Here is a 22,624-nt window from a genome sequence, read left to right on the forward strand (position 1 = left end):
TCAGCTCTTCGCTAAGCAATCCTTTCTAATACCTCTTCTGCATTATTTATAACTCAAGCACTTTCTCAATTACCTCTTCTTTCAATAGGACTTTGCTGCATCTTTAGTTGTAAAAGATGTTGCAGAAATACACATTTTCTTCCTAGTATCTTACACATTCTTGGCTTCCATCATTAGTTGTTCACTCCGGTATCCAAGCTCTAAGTTCTGGAATTCCCAAGTTAAACCACTCCACTATCTTATCCTTTAACACACACCTCTACCTTTTTGACCAAACTTTTGATTAATTGTCTTAATATGTCATGATGCAAACTGATATCAAATTTTGTTTTAAAATGGTTCTGCGAAATGCTTCAGCATATTCGGCTACATAAAGAAATGCTACATAAATGCTGGTAGCGATTATTATTGGGAAAAGCTCTCAGAACTATACATTTGATAGAAGATCTCATTTTAAAGTCAGGTGAAGAACAGTACATTCTCCCTCAAATTTTTAAAAAATTTCTGCCAAAATGATTTTGCTCTAAATTTAGGACTCTCACTGTACACACATTTGAATGAACAGATGTTTGTGAGAATTCCTATATTAGGAGGCTCACTTTAATTAGCAAGCTGACAGACCCATTCCTCAGAGATATTGGCTTTTCTAATTTCAGCAGGATCCACAATGTCTTTGAGCATATACCAGAAGTTCCTGGAAAGACAGGAATGCCTGGATTAGAAAAGAAGTAGAACCAACATAAACTCCTACTCTAATAAATTTTCAGCTTGTTTTTATTAACATTAAAATGATGTTAGTATTCGCTACATCTTCAAGGCCTTGAAGCATTTGAGAAGTTTTTTTTTAGAAACAGTCCTGTATTATTTTCACAGCAATTGGTGAGACCAATATCACAGAAGAGACATGCATGTAAATAAGGGGTTGTGAACACTGCCTCCATCTCAATTCATTCAAGCACAGCTAATTATAAATTTGAGTTTGAATAAAATGAAGACATTTTTAGAACACGCTGGCCATATACATTCAAATATGCTTGCTGAAACGAAGCGATTATAAAGTTTATTGTCAAGGGCCATGATTATTGTTAAAATCTTTCTTTCTGACTGAAAACTGATAACTGACACTGGTCGCTGTACAGTGAGTAGTTCGGAATTGACATTGAAATTCCAATTATAGTGGCTTGTGATAAAAGGCTTAATTCACATTTATAACTATTAACATAATCGAGTACAGTTATGGAATCACATTAACACACTTATTCCATATAAAATTTTTTTTAAATCATCTACAATTAAAGCTAGTTCTATGACTATTAAATTAAGTGATAGTAAAAATTGCAGTGTTAATGTCAATGTACAACCATGAGAAAAATGTAATAAGATGTAGGTACTCACGCTCTATTTTCTTTTGTCATTTTATAACTAATAAGAGTTCTTTCTATATAATTTTCAAGAGCCTGAAACAAATATAGTAAATGTCATCAATTTTTTTTTTATGATGAATAAACACTTTAAATTAAAAAGTACATTACATAAACGTCTTATGGCAGATAGGACTAGATTGGTTAGGATATCTGGTCGGCATGGACGAGTTGGACCGAAGGGTCTGTTTCCATGCTGTACATCTCTATGTCTCTATGGCAGAAGGCAGAGAGTGGGGATAAAAGGGTCCTTCTTAGCATGGAAGCTGGTGACTAAAGGTCAGTGTTGGGGCCTCAACTTTTCACTTTATACATCGGAGGCTGAGGGTTGACCTTTTAGAGATTTATAAAATCATGAGGGCCATGGATTGAGTGAATAGACAAGGTCCTTTCCCTAGGGTGAGGGAGTTCAAAACCAGAGGGCAAAGGTTTAAAGTGAGATGGGAAAGATTTAAAAAGGAGCTGGGATGTCATTTTTCATGCACAGGGTGACAGTGTTGGGTGCCAGTGGTTATCCAGTCTGCGTTTCATCTTCCAAATATAGAGGAGACCAAATTGTGAGCAGTGAATGCAGTAGATAAGATTGAGTGAATTGCAGGTAAAGCACAGGGCGACTGAGAGGGGGAGGCATCACTTGATGCCTATAGTAGCCCCTGGAAGCAGTCATCTGCACTGAAAAACAGAGTGTTGTGGGCCTGATATCAAGTAGTGCCTCCCAGGTGCCAGGGTCCAGAATGTCTCAGAGTGACTGCAGAACATTCTCAAGGAGGAGGGTGAGCAACCAAAGGTCATTATGCATGTTAGCACAAATGGCATAGGTAGAAATAGGAATGAGGTCCTGTGGAATGATTATAGAGAGCTAGGTGAAAAGTTAAAAACGAGGACCTCAATGGTGGAAATCGTGGATTACTTCTGGTGCCATGTGCTGGAGAGGCTAAGAACAAGTGGATAAGGCAGATGAATGTATGGTTAAACAATTGGTGCAGGGGGCAGGGATTCACATTCTTAGATCATTGGGATCTTTCCTGGGGGCAGAGGTGACCTGTTCAAGAGGGAAGGTTGCAGCTGAACCAGAGGGGGACCAATATCCCAGTGGGCAGATTTGCCAGTGCTACAAGGGAAGGTTTAAACTACATTGGCAATGGGGGGTGGGATCCTCAATATCAAGGACACAAGTGTGAGGCTGAACGGCTATATAGTAATCAGAAATAGCAAGTTTAAGAGACAGGTCAGGCTGGAACACAACAGGAAGCGAGAAATGCCTGTTGGATTAAATCATATCTATTTCAATGCAAGAGAGCTGACAGGCAAGGCTGATGAACACACGGCATGGTTAGGTATGTGGGACTGGAATATTATAGCCATGAAAGTAACTTTGCGAAGGGAGGGACAGGACTGGCAGCTTAATGTGCCTGGGTACAAGTGCTTTAGGCAGGACAGAGATGGAGGAAAGAGGGGAAGGGAGTTGTATTTTTGATTAAGGGGAGTATCACTAAGAGGAAATAACTGAGGATTCATCTAGAGAGGCTTTGTGAGTGGAGTTAAGAAATATGAAGGGGGTAGTAATGTTATTAGGCTTGTACTATAGGCCTTCAAATAGTCAACGGGTATTAGAGGAACAAATACGCAATGAGATTAGGGAGATTTGCAGGAGTTGTCAGAGTAGGGGATTTTAGTTTTCCTAACATAGACTGGGACTGCCACAGTGTTAAGAGCTTAGATGGGGTGGAATTTGTTATGCGTTCAGGAAAGGTTCCTTAAGCAGTATATAGAGGGTCGTATTTGGGAAGGGGTAAAACTTGACCTACTCTTGGGAAATAGGGCAGGCGAGATGACTGAGGTGACAGTGGGGGAGCACTGTCAGACCAGTGACCATAGTTCTGTTAATTATAAAATAGTTACAGAGAGATACAAAACAAGTCCACAGATTCAGGTTCTAAATTGTGGCAAGCTGAATATTGATGGAAGGGTTGATTGGAGTAGTTTGTTTGCAGGCAGTGGGACGTCCGGCAAGTGGGAGGCCTTTAAAAGTGTGATAGCTAGAGTTCAAGGTCTATATGTTCCTGTGAGGGTGAAGGGCAAGGTTGGCAGAAATAGGGAACCCTGGATAACAAGAGATACTGAGGCTGTCACCAGAAAAAAAAGGAGGCATGGGTCAGGTACAGGCAGCTGCGATCAAGGGAATCCCTGGAGGCACATAGGGGATACAGGAGTTTACTGAAGAAGGAAATCAGGAAAGTGAAAAGGGGGCACAACATTGCTTTGGATGAGAAGATTAGGGTGAATCCAAGGAGATTATTTAAGTATAATAAAGTAAAAAGAATATAACCAGAGAGAGAATAGGATCCCTCAAGGATCAAAGTGGACATATATGTGTGAAAACAACAGAGATGGGAGAGGTCCTCAATGAATATTTCTCCTCTGTGTTTCCTGTGGAGGAAGACATAAAGACTTGGGAACTTGGGGAAGTTAGTGATGATATGTTGGGGACAGTCTATATGACAGTAGAGGGTGTGTTGGATGTATTAGAATGCATGAAAGTGGATAAATCTCCTATTCCTGACCATGGGTGAGGTCCTGGAAGTCTGGAAGTTGCGAATGTTGTGCTCTTATGCAAGAAAGGCTGAAAAGAGAAACCTAGAAACTATCAACCAGTAAGTCTAACATCTGTGATAAGTAAGTTACTGGAGAAGATTCCGAAGGACAAGATGGACGTACATTTGGAAAAACTGGACTTGATTAGGAGTAGTCAGCATAGGGATATATGCATGGGAAATCATGCCACACAAATGTGTTAGAGTTCTTTGATGAAGTAACCAGGAAGGTTAATGAGGGCAGGCCGTAGACATAGTCTATATGGATTTCAGTAAGTCCTTTGATAAGGTTGCTGCTCTGGAAGATTAGATAGCATGGAATTCAAGGCGAGCTGGCAAATTGGATACATACTTGGCTTGATGGTAGGAAGCAGAAGTTAATAATGGAAGGGTGCTTTTCGGACGGGAGGTCAATGACTCATGGAGTGCCTCGGTGCAGGGCCCACTGCTGTTAATTAATCTATATCAGTGATTTGGATGAGAACGTACAAGTCATGATTAGTAAGTTTGCAGATGACACTAAAATAAGCAGTATCGTGGACAGTGAGGAAGGTTATCAGAAATTGTAGCAGGACCTTTGAACAGCTGGGGAAGTGGACCAAGAAGTGACAAATGGAGTTTAATGTAAGTGTGAGGTTTTGCATTGTGGAAAGTCAAATCATGGTGAATGGTAGAGCCTTAAGCTGTGTAGTGGAACAGAGGGACCTTGGTGTTCAGGCTCACTGAAAGTGTTCTCTGAAAGTGAGTCACAGGTAGACAGGACAGTGAAGGCGGCTTTTGGCACACTGGCCTTCATCAGTCAGGGCAGTGAGTATAGAAGTTGGGAAATTATGTTGTAGTTTGTACAGAACATTGGTGAGACCACACTTAGAGTATTGTGTTCAGTTTTGGTCATCTTGCTATAGAAAGGATTTTATTAAAACTGGAAAGAGTGTAGAAGAAATTTACAAGGATGTTGCCAGGACTCAGGGACTGAGTTATAGGAAGAGGTTGTTCAAGTTAGGACCATTTTCTTTAGAGCATAGGAACTGAATCTTATAGAATATAAAGGTCATAAGAGGCACGGATAGGGCGTATGCACTCAATCTTTTTCCCAGGGTTGGGGAATCAAGGACTAGAGGGCATCAGTTTAAGGTTAGAGGGGGAAGAATAAAAAGGAACCAGAGGGGCAACTTTTAACACAGAGGGTGGGTACACATATGGAATGAGCTGCCAATGGAAGTGGTTGAGGTGGATACATTAACAACATTTAAAAGGCATCTGGACAAATACATAGTTAGGAAAGGTTTAGAAGGATATGGGCTAAGAGCAGGGAAATGGGGTTACCATTAATGTTTTAGTCAGCATGGCCCAATTTGGGCCGAATGGCCTATCTCCATGCTGCAGAACTCTGAGTCTAACTGTTTCACATGGAAGGTGTATCTGGGGCCTTTGATAGTAAGGATGGAAGAAGTAAACGAGCAGGTGTTTCACCTTCTACAATTGCAGGGAAAGGTACCATGGAAGTATGGACGGATGTCAGGAGTGGAGGAGGACTGAAACAAGGTGTCCCAAAGGGAATGGTCCCTGAGGAAGGCTGACAAGGACGGTATTGGGAGGGAAATGTGTGTCTGAAAATGGCATTCCTTTGGAGGTGGTAGAAATGGCATCTAATGATCCTCTGGATTTGAATACGGATGTTGGGAGAGCAGTAAGTGAGGATGGGGGGCATTATTAATGTTGTAGGAGGGAAGAGAAAGGGTGCAGGCCAAAGTGAAGGAGAAGAGTCAGACATGGCTCAGGGCCTGTCAACCATGATGGTGGGGAATCCTCAATTGAAAAAGTTGAACATATCAGCATTCCCTTTGTCGAAACTAGAAAAGATGGAACCGAGTCAAAGAAACTGGGAAAATGGGAACAGTCTTTCCAGGAAGCAAGGTATAATGATGTATAATCAAGGTAACTGTGGGAGTCAGTGGATTTGTGATGGCCATCAGTGGCCAGCCTATCCTCAGAAATATAAACAGAGATGCTGAGGAAGGGAAGGGAGGCATCAGAGATGAACGAGGTAAAGGTGGAAGAGGATGAAAATTGGAAAAGTTTATCAATTTTGCTTCCAATCCAGGCTGAGAGAGGGAAGCTGCACCAATATGTCTTCGATGTATCAGAGAAACAGTCATGGTGGAGCCCAAACAGGACTGGAACAAGGAATGTTCCACATACCATTTCTGTTTTTCAGCGGCAGCAGCAACTCGAAGGGCGGGAGCTTGGACCAGGGGCCTGCCAGGAGCGATTAGTCACTGATTTGAACCTTTAAAAACTTACGACTGCGGGAGCCCTCCATTTCTGTTTTTCAGTGGCAGCAGCAACTCGAAGGGCAGGAGCTTGGACCAGGGGTCTGCCGGGAGCGCTGAGTCGCTGATTTGAGCTTTTATATTTGAAGTCAGAGAGCAGAGGTTTCTGGGAAAGGAGGGACTTCTTATTTTTATTTCCGGCCAAATATAGAAGTCAGTGTTTTCTCAACCCGAGACCCTACCTTAGTAGGGCCTCCCACCCAACCACTTCCTCTAATCTTAAAGATTAAGGACACATCAGCGATGCGTCTCTTCTTTTTTACTTTGTGATAAGGGGACTACTAGGGATGGCAGTGCAGGGAGATAGATAAGAGTTACAGAGAAGTAGTTATTCCTAGACATGAAGAAAGCTGGGTGACTGTTTGAAGGGAGACAAAACAGTAAATGGAGAGATCTCCTGTGGTCATTCCCCTGAAAAATATGTATACCGTTTTGGATATTGTTGAGGGGGACAACTTACCAGGTGTGTGCAGTGGGGCCCAGGTCTCTGGCACAGAGCTTGTCCGTGTTGCACAGAAGGGAAGGAGGGAAAGGAGGAGAGTGTTAGTTATTGGGGACTCAATAGTTAGAGGCTCAGATAGGAGGTTTGTTGGGAATGAACAAGACTTATGGTTGATGTGTTGCCTCCCAGGTGCCATGTCCGTGATGTCTCGGATCCATCTTTGGTGTCCTGAAGGGAGAGGGTAACCAGCCTCAAGTCGTGGTCCATGTAGGTACCAATGACATAGGTAGAAAGAGGGATAGGGATGTAAGGCAGGAATTCAGGGATCTAGGGTGGAAGCTGAGAGCCAGAACAAACAGAGTTGTTATCTCTGGTTTGTTACCCGTGCTACGTGATAGCAAGGCAAGGAATAGGGAGAGATATCAGCTGAATACATGGCTGCAAGGATGGTGCAGGAGGGAGGGCTTCAAGTACTTGGATAATTGGAGCTCATTCTCGGGAAGGTGGGACCTGTATAAACAGGATGGTCTTCACTCGAACCAGAGGGGTGGGAAATTTGCTGGTGTTATTTGGGTGGGTTTAAACTATCTCAGCAGGGGGATGGGAACTGGAGGTGTAGTTGCAGTGCACAGGAGGATGAGAGTAGGGAGGACAGGGACAGGATTTCAGGGTCACAGGAAAGTGCTGGCAGACAGCAAACTGGTTTGAAGTGTGTCTACTTCAATGCCAGAAGTATCCAAAATAAGGTAGGTGAGCTTGCAGCATGGCTAGGTATCTGGGACTTCGATGTTGTGGCCATTTCGGAGACATGGATAGAACAGGAAGAGGAATGGATGTTGCAGGCTCCAGAGTTTAGATCTTTCATTGAGAATAGGCAAGGCAGTAAAAGAGGGGAAGGTGTGGCTTTGTTAGTCAAGGATAGCATAACGGTGGTTGAAAGAACTTTTGACGAGGACTCGTCTACTGAGGTAGTGTGGGCTGAGGTTAGAAACAGGAGAGGAGAGTTCACACTGCTTGGAATTTTTATAAGCCTCCACAGTGTTCCAGGGAAGTGGAAGAGAGGATTGGCAAAATTATTCTGTGTAGGAATGAAAGGAACAGGGTGGTTATTATGGGGGACTTTAACATCTCCAACACTGACTGGAAATGCTATAACTCTAGGACATCGGATGGATCAATTTTTGTCCAATGTGTACAGGAGGGTTTCCTGACACAGTATGTCGAAGGGCCGACAAGGGGGGAGGCCACACTGGATCTGGTGCTTGGTAATGAACCAGGCCAGGTGTTTGATTTAGTTGTCGGTGAGCACTTCGGAGAGAGTGACCATAATTCAGTTAATTTAGTTTAGCGATGGAAAGGGATAGGTACATGCCACAGGTCAAGAGTTATCGATGAGGCAAGGGCAATTGTAACGTGATTAGGCAAGAATTAAGATGCATAGAATGGGGTAGCAAAATGCAAAGGATGCAGACAATGGAAATGTGGAGCTGGTTTAAGGAAAATATATTTTGTGTCCTTGCATGTCCTTGTCAGGTAGGGAGGAAGTGATAAGGTAAGGGAACCATGGTTTACTACAGAAATTGCATCTCTTGTTAAGCAGAAGAAGGAGGCTTATGTGTTGATGAGGCAAGATGGTTCAGATGAGGTGATGGAGAGTTACAGATCAGCTAGGAAGGATTTAAAGAGAGAGTTACAAAGAGCAAAGAGAGGACACGATCAGTCTTCAGCAAATAGAATAAATGAGAACCCTAAAGCTTTCTATTGGCATGTGAGGAATAAAATGATGACTAGGGTAGGAATAAGGCCAGTCAAAGACAGAAGTGGGATGCTGAGTGTGGACCCTGTGGAGATCGGAGAGGTGCTAAACGAACATTTCTCATTGGTTTTCACTCAGGAAAAGGAGAATATTGTAGAGAAGAAAACAAAGAGATACGAGATATTAGACTAGAAAGGATTGAGGTTAGTTACGAACAGGTGTTATCAATTCTAGAAGGAGTGAAAGTAGACAAGTTCCCTGGGCTGGCTGGGATTTATCCGAGGATTCTCTGGGAAGCTAGGGAAGAGATAACAGAGCCTTTGGCTTTGATATTTGAGTGGTCATTGTCTACAGGTTTAGTACCAGAGGACTGGAGGATTGCAAATGTTCTTCCCTTGTTCAAGAAGGGCAGTAGAGATGATCCAGGTAATTATAGACCAGTGAGTCTTACTTCTGTTATAGGAAAGATTTTGGAAAGGATAAGAAATAAGATTTATAATCATCGAGCAAGCAACAATTTGATTTCAGATAGTCAACATGGTTTCGTCAAGGGCAGGTCGTGTCTCACAAACCTCTGAGATTTTTGAAAAGGTGACCAAGTATGTAGATGAAGGTAGGATAGTTGACATGGTGTACATGGACTTCAGTAAAATCTTTGATAAGGTTCCACATGGTGGGCTGTTGGAGAAAATGCAGAGGCATGGAATTCAGAGTGATTTAGCAGTTTGGATTAGAAACTGGCTTTCTGAAAGAAGGCAGCGAGTGGTGGTTGATGAAAAATATTCAGCCTGGAGTTCGGTTACCAGTGGTATGCTGCAAGGATCTGTTTTGAGACCACTGCTGTTTGTCATTTTTATAAATGACTTAGACGCAGACATAGGTGGATGGATTAGTAAATTTGCAGATGACGCTAAAGTTGGTGGAGTAGTGGACAGTTTGGAAGAATGTTACAGATTGCAGGGGTACTTGGATAAACTGCAGAATTGGGTTGAGAGGTGGTAAATGGAGTTCAATGCAGCTAAATGTGAGTTTGGGAAGAATAACAGGCAGGCAGAGTACTGGGTCAATGGAAAGATTCTTGGTAGTGTGGATGTGCAGAGGGATCTTGGAGTCCATATACATAGATCCTTGAAAATTGCTACCCAGGTTGATAGTGCTGTTAAGAAGGCATACGGTGTGTTAGGTTTCATTGGTAGAGGAATTGAGTTCCGGAGCTGCATTATCATGCTGCAATTATACAAAGCGTTAGTGCAGCCGCACTTAGAATATTGTGCACAGTTCAGGTCGCCATATTTGGGGAAGGATGTGGAAGCACTGGAAAAGGTGCAGAGGAGATTTACCAGGATGTGGCCTGGTTTGGAGGGAAGGTTTTACGAGGAAAGGCTGAGAAACTTGGGTCTGTTCTCATTGGAAAGGAGAAGGCTAAGAGGGAAATTGATAGAGCCATACAAGATGATCAGAGGATTAGACAGGGTAGACAGTGAAAGTCTTTTTCCTAGAATGATGTCGTCAGCTTGTATGAGGGGTCATAAGTGTAAATTGAAGGGTGATAGATTTAAGACAGATGTCAGAGGAAGGTTCTTTATGCAGAGAGTGGTAAGTGCGTGGATGCCCTACCTGCTAATGTAGTCAACTCTGCCACATTAGGGAGATTTAAACAATCCTTGGGTAAGTTTATGGATGATGGTGGGATAGTGTAGGGCACGAGCTGAGAATAGTTCACAGGTTGGTGCAACATCAGGGGCCGAAGGGCCTGTTCTGCGCTGTATTGTTCTATGTTCTTCCCCACAAAGAGGTGGACATAACCATGCAGGCACCCATGCTCCTTTGATCTGAAGAAAGCGAGAGGAGTTCAAGTAGAAGTTGTTCAAAGTGAATAAGAGCTCAGCCAAGCAGAAGAGGATGGTGGTGGATGGGTCGGTTCAGGATTTTTTTCCAGGAGGAAGCAGAGAACCCCGAGACCATTAAGGGATTAGATGTCCATAGTGAAGAGGAGGCAGCTGGAACACTCAAACTGGAAATTTTGAAACTGACAAAGCATCACAGGAATTGCAGTTGTAGGTAGGAAGGGACTGGACACGTGAGAAAAAAATCAATTTGAGATAGAAGAGATGGGTTCTGTGGGGCAGGAACAAGCAGAAGCAATAGGTCTGCCCAGACAATCCTCTTTGTAGATTTTGGGAAGGAGGTAGAAGTGGTCTGAGTGGGGTTGGACTTGAAAACAATGGTGGGTGGAGATCACCAGATGAAATGTGATCAGTGACCATCATAAGTACAACAGCCTTTTTTCTCCACTACTCGCTCTCCAATATTCTTCTAACTTTACAAAGCACTTTGGAATTTCTGAAAGTCACCTTAAGTGTACATGCTCAGCATTGTTGAAGTGCAATTGATAATTCAATAGCTGTTGCCTAGGTTTGTGTTGAGATTGTTCCCTTTGGGAGCCAGGCTGAGATAACACAAACTTTTGACACAGAACATCTGTGGCCAATAGCAGGAATAGATGATCTGTTGAATTTGGGCACAAGACACAGAAGTGCATGGTACTTACTTAATTCACTACATCTGCCATTCTTTCAGGGCGATTGTCAATGTTTGCCAGGAAAATTAAACTGAACTCAGAACATTCAAGGAATCAGGAAATTATTGAGAAATACAGCAGTGAGTTAAGCAAAACTGACAACATTAGTGTACTTACTTTTATTTTGCTGCGAAGAAAGTCATTGAATTTCTGAAAGTATGCAATTTCACCCTGTTGATAGATTAGAATGTTATCTACAATACAATAACTCTTAACTCTTAGCAATACAACATTGCAAATTTAACAAGAGGCATCAGAATTAAACTTTGGAGAGTTCTGTCAAACAAGGGTTCCTCCAATAACTTGTCCTGTAGTTCATATTCTAGTAAGTGGGATGCAGTTGAGAATGACTAGTTGTATTTTTTTCAAAGTACACAATTAGAAATGAAACAGAGAAAGTGGGAGGGAAAGTGCTAATAGACTAATCAACCATCAAGAAAAACACACAAATAAAACTGCATTGGGAGCAGAGATTAAATTTGCCTTATGCCCACACAACATATTTGCAGAATATGCAATTTACTGAGCTCGTATCATTATAATAATGAAGTCTGGAATTTAAGAACAAAAGAGAAATACAGCACAGAACAAGGCCTTTTGAGCCTTCAAGCCTGTGCCAATCATCAGGTGCTAACTAACTGAAAAAACTGCCCTTATTTGGTCCAAATCCCTCTATTTCCTACCCCCACCCCCCCATTCATGTAACCATCCAGATGCCTCTTAAATGTCGCCAACATATCTGCTTCCACTACCTCTTCTGGTAGTGCACTCCAGATTCCGACCACTGTGTTAAAAACTTCCCTCGCAGGTCTCCCTTAAACTATCCACCCTATCAATGCCTCTCGTAATTTTGTAGACCTCTCTCAGGTCTTCTCTCAGCCACCATCTTTCCGGTGAAAACAATCCCAGTCTTTATAACCTTTCCTCATAGCCAATGCCATCGAGACCAGGCAACATCCTGGTGAACCTCTCTGCACTCTCCCCAAAGCTTCCATGTCCTTATGGTAGTGTGGTAACCAAAACTGCATACAATACTCCAAATGTGGCCTAACAAGGGTTTTATATAGCTGTAATGTGGTTTGTACTCTGTGCCCTGGCCAATGAAGGCAAGCATGACACACGCCTTCTTAATCACCTTGGCCACCTATGTTGCCACTTTAAAGGAACTGTGGACCTGCATGTTAATGTTTCTAAGGGTTCTGTTATTTACAGTTTAATTCAACTTAAATTTGATCCTCCAAAATGCATCACCTCACATTTGTCTGGATTAAACTCCATCTTCCATTTCTGTGCCCAAGTTATCCTGTTGTATCCTTTCACAATCATCAGCACTACCAGCAAGTCCACCCATCTTCGTGTCATCTGCAAACTTACTAATCAGACCACTCACATTTTCCCCAGATCATTTATATATACTACAAACATCAGAGCACTGAAGGCTGGTCCCTGTGGAACACCATCAATTACCGGTCTCCATTCTGAAAATGATCCGTCCTCTGCTACCCTCTGTTTTCTATGACCAAGCCAGTTTTGTATCCATTTAGCCAGCCCACCCAGAATCCCATGTGATCTTAGTTTTTGTACCAATCTGCCGTGTGGGACAAAAGCCCATATAAACTACATCTAAAACCCTTCCCTCATCAATTATATTTGTTACCTCTTCAAAACATTCAATCACGTTCATGAGACATGACCTTCCTTATGAAAAACCATGTTGCCTGTCACTGACTAATTGATCTTCTTCCAAATGTGCATGTAGCTTGTCCCTCAGTATCTTCTCCAAGAACATCCTCATTACAGAGGTCAGGTTTACCAGCCTGTAATTTCCTAAATTATCCCTGCTTCCTTTCTTAAACAAGGGAATAACCACTGGCTAATCTCCAGTCCTCTGGAACCTCGCCTCTCGTCAAGGGGATGTGAAAATATCTGTGAATGCCCCAGCTTTTTCTTCCCTTGCCTCTCGCAGTAACCTGGGGTAGATCCAATCTGGCCCAGAGGACTTTCCTACCTTACTGCAATTTAGGATACACAAAACTTCGTCTTTCGATATACTGACATCGTCTAGAGGACTCACACACTCATCCCTGGTCTCAGCATCAGTCATGTCCTTCTCTTTGGTGAATACTGATAGAAGTACTCATTAAGGATCTCTCCCACTTCCTGCAGCTCTGCACATAACTTCCCTCCTTGGTCCTTGAGTGGACCTACACTTTCCCTTGCTACCCTCTTTCTTCTAACATGTGCGAAAAAGCCTTGGAATTCTCCTTGATCCTGTTTGCTAAAGACATTTCATGGTCCCTTTAAGCCTTCCTAATTCTGTGTTTAAATTCTTTCCTAATTTCTCTAAACTCTCAATGGCTTTGTCAGTTTGTAGCTGCCTAGACTTATTGTTTACTTCCTTTTTCCTTTTGATTAAGCTTACAATTTCCCTTGTCATCCATGGTTCCTGAATCCTGCCATTACTATTCTTCCATTTTGCAGGGACATGCATATCCTGCACTTTAATCGACTGGTCTTTAAAAGCCTCCCACATGCCAGACGTAGATTTGCCCTCAAATAACTGTTCTCAAAGCACATTCTCCAGTTCCTGTCCAATATGGACACAATTGGCTCTTGCCCAATTAAGCAGCCTCACCTGGGGGCCACTTTTGTCCTTGTCCATTAGTACTCGAAATCCTATGGAGTTATGGTCACTATACCCAACATGCTCTCCTACCGATCGATCACCTGTCCTGTCTTATTCCCTAATACCAAGTCTCGTTTGGCTTCCTTTCTGGTTGAATTGTCAACATACTGTCTCAAAAAGCTTTCCTGGACCCATCTAATAAATTACTCTCCATCCAAGCCCCTGGCTCTAAAGGAGTCCCAATCATGAGCAAATTAGCACTTTGGAAAAAAAAAGAGTACAAGCTTGGACTATTTTCTAAACGGTGAGAAAATTCCTAAAGCCACAGGACAAAGGGTACTGGGAGTGCTGGTCCAGGATTCTCTAAAGGTTGACTTACAGGTTGAGTCCTTGATTAGGAAAGCAAATGTAATGTTGTCATTAATCTCAAGAGGGTTGGAACATAAAAGCAGTGATGTGCTTCTGAGATTTTATAAAGCTCTAGTCAGGCCCCATTTGGAATACTGTGTCCAATTTTGGACTCCACCCCTCAGGAAGGACATACTGGCACTGCAGCATGTCCAGCGGAGATTCACCAGGATGATCCCTGGAAAGGTAGACCTAACATACGATGAATGGCTGAGGATCCTGGGATTATATTCCTTAGAGTTTCGAGGTTGAGGGGAGATCTAATAGAAACTTACAAGATAATGCATAACTTAGAAAGGGTGGATGCTGGGAAGTTGTTTCCGTTTGACAGGGAGACTAGGACCTGTGGGCACAGCCTTAGAATTAGAGGGGGGTCAATTTAGAACAGAAATGAGGAGACATTTCTTCAACCAGAGAGTAGTGGGACTGTGGAATTCATTGCCACGGAGCACAGTAGAGGCCAGGATGTTAAACATCTTCAAGGCAGAGATTGATAAATTCTTGATCTTGCAAGAAATTAAGGGCTATGGGGATAGTGCGGGTAAGTGGAGTTGAAATGCCCATCAGCCATGATTGAATAGCAGAGTGGACTTGATGGGCCGAATGGCCTTACTTCCACTCCTATATCTTATGGTCTTAATAAGAGGTAAGTTGAAGTCACCTACCACAACTATCCTGCTTTTTTCACACCTTTCCAGTATCTGACTATATGTCTGCTCCTCTGTCTCCCGTGGGCTGTTGGGAGGTCTATAGAAAACTCCCAAAATTTCACCCTTCCTATTCTTGAGCTCCACCCACAATGCCTCACTACTAGATCCCTCTGATATGTCCTCCCTCAACACAGATTTGCCAAAGCCTGTGCTGCATTCCTTCATCTCTTCCAGTTAGGTGGTTGAGAAAAAAATATTATCATAGTTAATAAGAATAAATTTGGCTTTCTGCTCATGATCTTTTGTTGATGGCACTTCTCGGAGAGGAAATGTTTTCAAGCTTTGGGCAGGAATCAGCTGGGATACTTCTATGACGTAAGCCTCTTCTAACATTCACAGTTCAGATTCACACAGGTTTACCACAGGTCTAATGCCAGAAATGTTTGTGAAATTAGTGGCTCTGCATCCACAGCTGAGAAGTTTGGGTGACCAATTCTTGTTGTGAATTCAGATTGAAACCTATTTGACATTCTAGAAAAGGGACTGAAGGAATTTCTCAATGTTGCATTTTCTATGAAAATTGCAGAGAAAGTTGCACATGTTCAGTAATTCATCTATGAGTATCAGCCTGCTGGACCAGAAGACCGTGTTAACAGTCCAATCTGATCTTTGTTCACTTAATGGACTAGAACCAATTGGCTAACATTTTTTTTCTGAAAGCCGAATGCTGCAGAGAAATCTGTTCTTCTTAAATTATTTATAGGGTGTAGGTCAGCAGGTATGTTAATTTTGGGTTATTTAGAGGGATAGACATTTATACTTCCATATTTCAGAGTATAATTGATTGTCAGTCTTGTATTTCATTAAATGAAATCTGTTGTAAGATAAACCAATATTTTTTTGTTTGTTAAAGAAACTTGGCTCATAGATATTTTTACTTAGAACTTGAGATAAATATTTAAATTGTCACCTCTGCATCTGGGAAAATGATTTTATTTTTATGTCATGGCCCTTGGAATACTGGCAGTATTGTGTCTAGAGTCAAGAGTGTGGTGCTGGAAAAGGAATGCAGGTCAGGCAGCATCCGAGGAAGAGCTTTTGCCAGAAACATCGATTTTCCTGCTCCTCGGATGCTGCCTGACCTGCTGTGCTTTTCCAGCACCACACTCTTGACGCTAATCTCCAGCATCAGTAGTACTCATTTTCCCCTAGTACTGTGTCTAGTTCTGGTCTCCCTGTCACAGGAAGGATATTATTAAGCTGGAGAGGGTTCAGAAGAGATTTGCCAGGATGTTGCCAGGAATGGAGGGTTTAGGTTATAAGGAGAGGCTGGACAGACTGACACTTTTTTCACTGGCGTGTAGGAGATTGAGGGATGACCTTATAAAAGGTATATAAAAATAATGAAGAGTATAAATAAGGTGAACACCAGGAGTCTTTCCTCTAGGGTGAGGGATTTCAAGGCTGGAGGCATATATTTTAAAGTGCCAGGAGGAAGACTTAAATGGACTTGGGCAGTTTTTTTTCCCCGGAGAGTGGCTTTGTGTGGACTGAACTTCCAGATGAAGTGGTGGATGTGGGTACAGTTACAACATTTAAAAGCCAATTAGATAAGTACATGAATAAGAAATGTTTGGAGGGATATGGGCCAAGTGTAGACAGATGGACTAGTTTAGTTTGGGATTGTGGTCGGCATAGACTGGTTAGCTCGAAGGATCTGCTTCAATAACTCTATTATAGCAGCAGCACACTGTTTCAACATCAATCATAACAGCCAATCAAGTACTTTTAAAGTACAGTCCTTGTTTCAATTCAAGAAATCCAGCAACCAAATGAGCGCACAGCATCTTCCCACATTTTGGAACACAATAACATCCAGGTCATCTTCTTGAAGGATAAACATGAGCCAGAATACAAAAGATAATTCTCCTGCTCTTCTTCAAAATAATTAGAGACAAACAAAGGATCCTGAAGAAGGGTTACACCTGAAATGTCGACTTCTCTACTCCCTGATGCTGCCTGGCTTGCTGTGTTCTTCCAGCCTCTTGCCTGTCTATTTCTCCTTCAAAATAATGCCATGGGATTTTTTTTTACATTTACCTAAGAGGCGAGACAGGGCCTCAATTTAAAATCTTATTCAAAAGATAGCACCTCAGCACTGCAGTGTACTCCCAGAACTAGATTGGTAGTTCAGCCTAGATTATTGCACTCAAGTCCTGAACTGGAACTTGGAATGCACAACCTTTTGACTCCGAGGAGATTACTACCAATTGGATCTTGTCTGACATACATAAGAAAAAAATTAGAGAGAAAGATATTGTGTAAATTAAATTGTAAAACTATTGTTTTGTGAAAACTAATTATATTTGCAACCATTACACTGAAAGAACACAGTTAAAATGTTTTAGAAAATCAAGAAATTAAGAAAAGTCCACCTCTTTCATTAAAATAAACTTATGATGGCATATTTTCTTTTTTGGACACTTGTTAATTAGTTCTAAAAACACTGGAGATAGAAAAAAAGGCTTTTTGAAAAAGTTATCTCATCCTGATAGTCATTGATTATAGAGATTTGCAGGATTGTTCTTAACAACATAGAGATTGGCAATTCACCCCAACATGTATGTCTGTTCTATACAAAGTTCCACCACCTGAGTTCATTTCACCAAACCTTTTGCCCATCACCTAATTATCCATTTTCCTCATAAATGCATCAGTGAAAACCATATTAATATCTGCATGTGTGTTCGATCTTTTTGTCAACCTCAATGATTTCCTGAATTCCTAACTGAAATCATTAAAGGCTATCTTATATTTATGGCTCTTGGCTTTGCACTCCCCCACAGATGGAATCATCTTCTCCATGTCTATTCTGTCAAACTCATCCATAATTTTGAAGATTTTCCATCAGGTCACCCCTCAGTTCTTTCTTTGCTAAAGAAAAGAACCCCAAGCTGATCAGTCTCTCCTGATCATTATCTCAACACAGTTTTTGTGATGAATCCTCGAATATATCAAAGTATTCATAGATGGCAACCTTACAACAACTAAAAAAATAACAATCATAAGTACCAGAGTATCCTTGAAAGAACTCTGCAGACCATCAGTGATTATAGAGGGTACCATAGAATGCTTCAGCTCATTCTCCAGCTCTTGAATCATTGCTGTTGTTTTAAAAATATGGTCTCTCAGTGACAACATCTGTTCCATGCCAAGTGGCAGCTGTTTTCTAGTTTTCATGTCCTTCAAATCAGACTGCTCTTCTACAATTTAAAAGAAATAAACAGAGACTTGCATTTATATAGCACCTTTCACGACCTTGGGACATCGTGAAATACTTTTTAGGAAATAAATTTTAGGAAATACAGAGAAACACAGTAGCCACTTTTCGCATAGCGAGGTCCCAAAATAACAATGGATAACTGCCAGATTCAATTACGTATCAGTCACTGGATAAATATTAACTAGTACACAAGGAAAAATGTTCCCATTTTTCTTCAAAATTATGTCATGGAGTCTGCTATGGCCTCACTTTAATGTCTTCTTCAATAAACAGAACAGTATTGGTACTTTGGTCACTTTTCTCATTAGGACAGCTTTTCAGATAAACAAAACCGAGCACCAACCTTAGGTTAAATTAATATCTATAATTTTGAATATTAATGACTCAAATGGACATAAATAAACTATTTCCTCTGATGGGAGAATATAGAACAAAGGTACATAACCTTAAAATTAGAGTCAGGTCAATCAGGGTTGAAATCTAGAATCATTTTTTCCACACAAAGGATAATAGAAATCTGGTCCACACCCCTGTGAATGCTGGGTCAAATTCCATTTTCAAGAATGAGATTGATAAATTTTTATTAGGGAAGGGAAACTAATCAGCTAAGTTGGGTAAATGGAGTTAAGGTACAGATGATATGCGATCTATTAGAAGGGGCTGAAGAGTCTGAATTATCTCTTAGTTGCGCAGTGACTGCGAACACAAGTATTTCCTACAGTATTAGCATAGACTTTACATGGAACTGTATACCAAGTGTGATGAAAGGTGTATTATTATTTTTGGAACTTGGATTTTAAAATGTCTTCAGCTAATTACTAAGCAGACCCTTTGGAGTTAATAGATAAGAGGTTTAAACAGTTGCATTAATGCAGGCAGAGTAAACATATTAGTCTACTTCGGAGCAAAAAAATTAACCTTTTTCTGGTCAGTATTCAGTGCTGAAGAAAACTACACTTTATGTGAAAAAAATTACCACTCTGGTCCTTTTCAAATCTTGCCCCTCTCACCTTAAACCCAGTTTTGGACTCCTACATACAAGGGAAAAAAAACGTGGCTATTCACCCTATCCACGCCCCTTACGAGTTTATAAACTTTGATAAAATCACCGCTCAGTCTCTGATACTCCAAAACCTATTCTTTCAATCAGTGAGATCACGGCTGATTCACACCAAACATTCAGATGCCCATGTCACCATCACGTACCCACCAACGATGCTAGCTTCTCTCATTCTCTCCTTACAGGTTTCACAAACATCTCGCCATTCAGTTGGGATAGGCTTTTGCAACATATTCAATGTCATTTTTTCCTCTCTCAAAGCATATGGTTGTCCACAACATTCACAACGATCTATGTCCCTACTTTATCCCTCCACCTCACCCTGACATGAAGTACAATCTGCAGACGGTGTGATCATGAGCTTCTTACTTTTCATCCCATTCACCTCCATTCATGCAACATCCCAATGTCTGATTTTCTGTTTTCAGGTACTCCAGAGCTACTGCCTGATCAGTCACTGCAGCCTCCTGAACAGTGAGATATATGCTACATTACTGTCAAAGAAATACTGTCACTTGATCAGAGATTCACAGATGCCAGTTCAGATACTGGCACTGTGTACACCTTTGACAGAATATAGTATCCTGATCTACTCATGGTGAGGTATGATATATGGAGTATGACTGAGCTGTAGCCAGGCTAGAGGGGTAGGACATCTTGTTTACTTTGCCATAGGATGAGGTCACAGTTGAGTTCTGCTACAGGGACTCAAAATTCAATGAGGTTACCTACAGGAGAATGTTGCAGAGCATTTGCAATGAGATTGAGAGTGTGGTGCTGGAAAAGCAGAACAGGTCAGGCAGCATCTGAGGAGCAGGAAAATCGATGTTTTAGGCAAAAGCCTTTCATCAGGATTCCTAATGAAGGACTTTTGCCCAAACGTCAATTTTCCGGCTCCTCGAACACTGCCTGACTTGCTGCGCTTTTCCAGCACCACACTCTCAACTCTAATCTCCAGCATCTGCAGTACTCACTTTTGCCTACTTACAACGAGATGTTTGGTACATTGACAAATCTGCTGAGCAGTCCTTAGCTATTTCAAAGAGCTCGGAGGAATCTGGCTTCAACAATGACACATTGATCACAAACAGCTAGGGGTCCATACTTTCCATTGTGAAAGTGATGGCCAGGTCCAGGACAGCCGTTGTGCACCCTGCCATGATTTAGCATCTGAGCATTGTTTTCACTGTTTCACTGCAGCAGAGACAGAAACTACCCAACATTTATTGCCATTCTGGATGCAGGACTCAACACTGAACTGAGGCAGGTTGTCACAACAGTGTAGCAATCTGTCCTCTAATACATTACTAAGATTGGCTCCACGGAGTGCAATACTGGTGTTCTATAATGGGATGGCAGCACTCATGCTCTCAATACTGACAATCTGCCAGGGTCCTTGTTGAATCTCAGTAAGCCAGTCCAGACAGCTGCCACTATACTGAAGTGGTACAATCCTAAATTGGGGCCTCAAGGTTCAAAGCTGCTCAACCTCTCCTGATAAGAAATCCCTCCACACTGGGGATCAGCTTAGTATACCTGCTTTCGATTGCTTCAATGCCAATATATCTTTCCTTGGATAAGTGGGTAAAACCTGTTCACAACTATTGTGGTGTGGCCTAAATGGTGTCAGGTATTGTTTCTGTAATACTTCCTCTTTTTTTATTTTGTTCCCTTTGAAATAAAGGCCAACATTCTGTTGTCTTCCCTAAGATCTGAAATTAGATGCTTGTGATTTATGCTTGAGGACCTATTTCCTCTATATTGCAGCCTTCTGCAGTCTTTCTTCATTTAATATTCAGCTCTTCTAAACTTCCTGGGAAAAGGAATATCCTCACATTTCCACATTATATCCATATCTTCTTGATTGTAGCAAAATGCACAGCAAAGACAGCATTTATAATAAAAAATGCACATCATTATGAAATTTAACAAATGAAAATCAATGTTTAAGGCCATGCAGCAACTTGTGCTTACTCTAAATAACAGCTGACTAAAATTACAAGGGAGAAACTGCAGTAAGCAACGAGTGGTAGCACAAAGTTCTCATACCCACTACATCTGTATTTCATTTTGACACCTTTGCTGAGGGGGCTTGCCAATCCTTCTAAAATTGGTAATGCTCAAGCAAAAAGCTTAACTTACCTTGCTGTTCAGATAAGTGCTCTGGTTTGGAAAGTTCAGCCTCAAGTTCATTTCTGAGCCTAAACAAGAAATATGTTGACCAAATATGTTATAAACATGCATCAGGACTATTTAGAACTAGGGTAGCTGCATGAGATGTGATTCTGCCCTTTTACAAACATACTTTGCTCTCTATCACATGCCCTCCCAACCACTTCCAGAGCAAGGGACTTTCGATCTTCCATCAACCCAAATGACCTTAGCTGATTATTGGTGACTAAGTTACTATAAACGTATTGTTAACTTTCTGCTGGTGTAGCATTAGCTGCTGTGAATCAGTGATACCACTTGACTCCAAAGTTTCAATCTAATAGATGGCAGTCCATGAAATCCCATGAATCTCATTTTGTCTTTCCTTGGATGTAGGCATCGCTAGCTAGTCCAAACTTTATTGCTGTCTTTCTTGAACAGCTGCATTCCATGTGGTGTAGGACACCCATAGTGCTGATAGAAAGTAAGTCCCTTGACAATGAAGTTGTAGTGGCATAGTTCCAAGTCAGGAAGGCATGTGGCGAGTACTTGCAGATGATTGTGTTCTCGTATAGCTGCTATCTTTGTTTTTCCAGTTGATAAAGGGTATGGATTTATAAAATGCTGTCCATATTTCTGGGTGGGTTGCTGCTATGCATCTTCCATACACTGGCAGGGAAGGGAGGAATTGTTGAAGATGGTGGAAGTGGTGCCAGTTAAGTGGAGTTGCTTTGTCCTGAATGGTGTCGAGTTTTTGAATGTTGTTAGAGATGCATCCATCCAGGCAAGTGGAGAATATTCTATCATACACTTTACTTGTGTCTTGTAGATGATGGATAGACATTAGAAAAACAGGAGATGAGTATCTTTCTGCAGAATTTCTGGCCTCTAACCTGCTGTTATAACCACAGTATTTACCTGGCTGGTCTAGTTCAGTTTCTGGCTAATAGTAAACACCATGATGTTTAAAGTAGTGTATTCAATTATGGTAACATCACTGAATATCAATAGGGAGATGTTTAGATTCTCCCTTGTTGGTGATGATCACTTCTGTCACTTGTGTGATGTGAATGTTTTTTGCTGCTTATCAGGCCAAGCCTGAATGTTGTCTAGGTCTTGCTGCATATGGGCATGGGCTCTTTCAGTATCTGAGGAATCATGAATGGTGCTGAATATTGTGCAACCATCAGCGAACTTTCACACTACTGACCTTTTGATGGAGGAAAGGTCATTAATGTAGCAGCTAGAGATGTTTGGGTCTCAGACATGACAATGAGGAAACAACTGGCTCTTGTGGTATAATGTGGAGGCCTGGGTTC

General features: G+C 41.6%; 1 protein-coding gene across 2 annotated transcripts in view; it reads right to left on the minus strand.

The window, feature by feature from the left end:
• Positions 1-512: 512 nt before the first annotated feature.
• LOC132819483 (uncharacterized protein C6orf118-like) overlaps positions 513-22,624 on the minus strand; it is a 63,197-nt gene continuing 41,085 nt past the window's right edge. For both annotated transcript variants that reach the window (XM_060831015.1, XM_060831016.1), the window contains exons 6-10: positions 21,297-21,355; positions 17,884-18,074; positions 11,245-11,298; positions 1,396-1,457; positions 513-694 (exon numbers count right to left, since the gene is read on the minus strand). In XM_060831015.1, the coding sequence (XP_060686998.1) occupies positions 601-694; positions 1,396-1,457; positions 11,245-11,298; positions 17,884-18,074; positions 21,297-21,355 (460 nt within the window). In that variant the 3' untranslated portion in view covers positions 513-600. The remainder of the gene's footprint in view (positions 695-1,395; positions 1,458-11,244; positions 11,299-17,883; positions 18,075-21,296; positions 21,356-22,624) is intronic.

Source organism: Hemiscyllium ocellatum, chromosome 10 (assembly GCF_020745735.1).
Source record: "Hemiscyllium ocellatum isolate sHemOce1 chromosome 10, sHemOce1.pat.X.cur, whole genome shotgun sequence".
Lineage (NCBI taxonomy): Eukaryota > Metazoa > Chordata > Chondrichthyes > Orectolobiformes > Hemiscylliidae > Hemiscyllium > Hemiscyllium ocellatum.